This window comes from Primulina huaijiensis, unplaced genomic scaffold (assembly GCF_012295235.1).
Source record: "Primulina huaijiensis isolate GDHJ02 unplaced genomic scaffold, ASM1229523v2 scaffold207658, whole genome shotgun sequence".
Lineage (NCBI taxonomy): Eukaryota > Viridiplantae > Streptophyta > Magnoliopsida > Lamiales > Gesneriaceae > Primulina > Primulina huaijiensis.
In genome coordinates this window covers 1-3352 of record NW_027354946.1, presented here as the reverse complement: position 1 = coordinate 3352, position 3352 = coordinate 1, and the positions used below count along the sequence as shown (strand labels likewise).

At 33.0% G+C, this 3352-nt stretch overlaps 1 protein-coding gene across 1 annotated transcript; it reads left to right on the top strand.

The window, feature by feature from the left end:
- Nucleotides 1–101: 101 nt before the first annotated feature.
- Nucleotides 102–936, top strand: LOC140966680 (uncharacterized). The gene has a single exon (XM_073426932.1). It carries the CDS (start codon nucleotides 190–192, stop codon nucleotides 934–936), a length of 747 nt encoding a protein of 248 aa, XP_073283033.1. The 5' UTR covers nucleotides 102–189.
- Nucleotides 937–3352: the final 2416 nt, after the last annotated feature.

Here is a 3352-nt window from a genome sequence, read left to right as displayed (position 1 = left end):
TACTAAAAAACAAAGATTAGCTGCATGAAACAGCCAAAAGTTGGAGTGCCCACCACCCCACCTTCCTGCTAAGTTTCAGCTAATCTTTTCATCTGATCAATCCTATGCATTCTTTTCTTTTAAATCTTGTCATCATTTTTCATTATCAATTTAAAAAACTTAGGTTTCCAATACTTTCCATTTTCAACTATGGAAGGAGCAAGATACTGGGTGTCGGCTAAGAGAAAACATGGTACGGATACTCCTGAGATATTTTTTGATTCAGCAATAGCCATGGATTCTCACGGCGATTCTTGGGAAGAACAGGCTTTTGCTGAAGATGCGGCTGGGATTCTCGGAGGGTGCGTTTGGCCTCCAAGATCTTATTCTTGTAGCTTCTGCAGAAGAGAATTTAGGTCAGCTCAAGCCCTAGGAGGTCATATGAATGTTCACAGAAGAGATAGGGCTAGATTGAATCAATTCCGCAGTATTCCTTCAGCCGATGTAGCGTCTTTCGGTGCTGCATATTCATCCCAAATATGTACTTTGTTGTATGATATTAACCCTAATCCTGAATTTTCGAACATTTCGTTGATCTCACCTCCGTCGAATATTACTAGGGTTTCATCTCAACCTGCAAGAAAAATGGAGAGTCGCGACGAAAAGGCATCAGCCCTTTGCCTTTTCTCCCCTATAGTTCAACAAAGATCGAAGTATAACATGCTTTCTGACAAGAAAGATTGTGATTTGGATTTGATCAAGAACGCGGGGCAGGAAACTGATAAACAAAAGAAGAGGAGAATTGAAGCCAAACCCTTGAGTAATTTCTTTGAGAAATTGAGTTCAGTTAATGATAGAACATGTCTTCCTCAATCAGATCTCTTGAAATGGGCCCCGGGTTCGGTAGATGACTTGGATCTTGAGTTGAGGCTTGGTGATGCACCAAAGGTGAATTGAATTGCTTGCAAATTCATTTCTTCTTTTTCTTGAAAAAGATCAATCTATATATATTCCCTCACTTTTACTGATGAATTTTATTTTTTACAGCTGAATCTGCATAATTTGGTTTAATATTAGTTACGACATTTCTACCCGTAATATCTGCTGAATTTTCGGTTTGTGACAAACATGTGTGTCTGAAAGCATGGATTTGATCAAGCATGTCTGATAATGTCTTATTCTGTTTCACTGGAGAAGGCAGTGAGAGGAGTCAATCTTGAGCTCAATCTCATGGTTTTTATGTTTGTACAAAAGATTTAGTTTTATTAAATTCCGAGATTGTGGAAATATATGATGATTGTCCCTACTAAGTAAGGTAATATATATGATTAAATAGACATGGGAGACGGCTAATCCTTTGGCTGTACATAGGACAGCATTTTTCCCCGGAGAACTAACGCGAAGGTGAAGGTTGGTAGAGGGCACTTATAGTGCTCGTCCCCAGACTCCTCACGGATTCAAATCCATGATCAATAAAGTCGGAATCGTTAACTGTTCACCCACATTGGATGTTAACTCTTCCATCGGATTCATGACTTTAGTTTACATTTTCAAGTACAATATTGATCAGATAAAACACGACATTGATTCCTTTTTCTTTGTACTATTATCAGCAAATTGTGTGTCACACGGTATAAATCCAACCAGATGTGTTCATTTCTTCACTTTCTTTGTCTTAATCTGAAAGGAATCAAATCCATTTAAGTATTTTAAACTTGATCATGAACATACCATTTTCTATAATATTCACAAACAGAATAATACTGCAAGATTAACTTGAATACTCTCTTTTGTTTGTTCCTCTGTGAGTATTTTTTGGTATTTGTGTTATAATATATGGATACAGACTTTATATTATTTAATGGATTTTGTAAAAAAGAATTTGTATTTAACTTTCGGTTATTTTGGTCAAATTGTTGACGTGACAACTTTTTCTAAAATCACGCAATCATTTTCGGCTTTTTCTAAAAGTCACGTCATCATTTTTCAGTACTATGTTATCAATTTGACTAAAATAAAAACCAAACTCTAAAATTGGACAAGTTAGTGAAAAAAAACTATTTTATCATGATTTAATATCCAACACAAACGTCTGTAAAGTTAAAACACACGTAAACTCTCGAGTGAAACAAGTCTAATAGAAAAAACGTTCATTGGCCTTGCATATATAATCTCGACTAAAAATTTGATGGATTTTTTAAAATTAATTATTAGATGTAATTTTAAAATGGTAAGATGAATTCCAAAATTTCACCTGTGATTGTTTACAAAAATTGAAAGATCTTTCAAAAATAAATTATTATAAATTAAAAAGAAAAATACATGACTGTACATTTGTAATATTATTAATGTTAGTGTTTGACGATAGAATGATATGCATATAGTTAGTAATTAACTTTATTAGTAAAACTAAAGAGTTTACAATTTGAATTTTTAATGAATGGGAAAGGGACTACCCTTGATGAATTACTTCTTAATTTTCACAAATTGCATGTCATGGCTTACTTCTCCAAAAAATTATAATATTTGTTTTGTCATTTTACGACTTTAAAATTTTATAGTATCGAATTTCAGTCTTAGTAATGTATCTTTGATTTTTTTTTTTTTTGAAAATTTTAGTTAATTCTCCATGATCGTGAGAGTGCGGTGTCACGTTAAAAGAAAAAAATTTCAAGAAAGAAAATCGACAAGTTAAATTGTTTCAAAATATGTGAACCAACTCTTCTACCGTAGCAATAACAAATTACTTATTCCAAGATTCTTCCGCTCGAAATTTAATTTCTTCATCTCCCATAATAATAATTTCCTCATGTGGCGAGCTAACCGATCTCATTCTAAATTCCCAAGGTTTATCCAAGAGCGGGTGAATATAGTGGTGTTGGAGGTGGAGACAAGGGCCTGAATGACTTGGCTTCATGGATGACACAAATAAATTAACATATTGGTTAGAGTTGTCAACACGAATTAGGTCTGTAGGATCGTCTCGTGCCGCTACATAAAATAGATGAAGTGATGTTAAGCAAAATCTCGACCTGCCGAGGAATGGAAGCTTGGATTGTTATAAATATTTAAAATTTTTAAAACTGTAAAATTTTGTAAAAAATTCAGTAGTTTTTATGTAATTATTTGATTGAAAAACCTCGAGGGCATGAATATATTTTACCGTGTAATATTGATATTAGTATAATAAAATAATTATTTTATTAAAATATATATGAGGGGTTTATTAAAGGGTAAATTGGAGATAAAAAAAACTCTAACATTCCTAACTTCCTAGATCCAAGAAACTTTGTTCAAACTCATTAAAATGCTAAAAATTACAAAAATGACACTACAAGAATAAATGCTTATGATGACATTCATAAATGTCATC

Excerpts from the sequence above, each read along its gene's own strand:
- LOC140966680 (XM_073426932.1), top strand. The coding sequence starts at position 190 with ATGGAAGGAGCAAGATACTGGGTGTCGGCTAAGAGAAAACATGGTACG.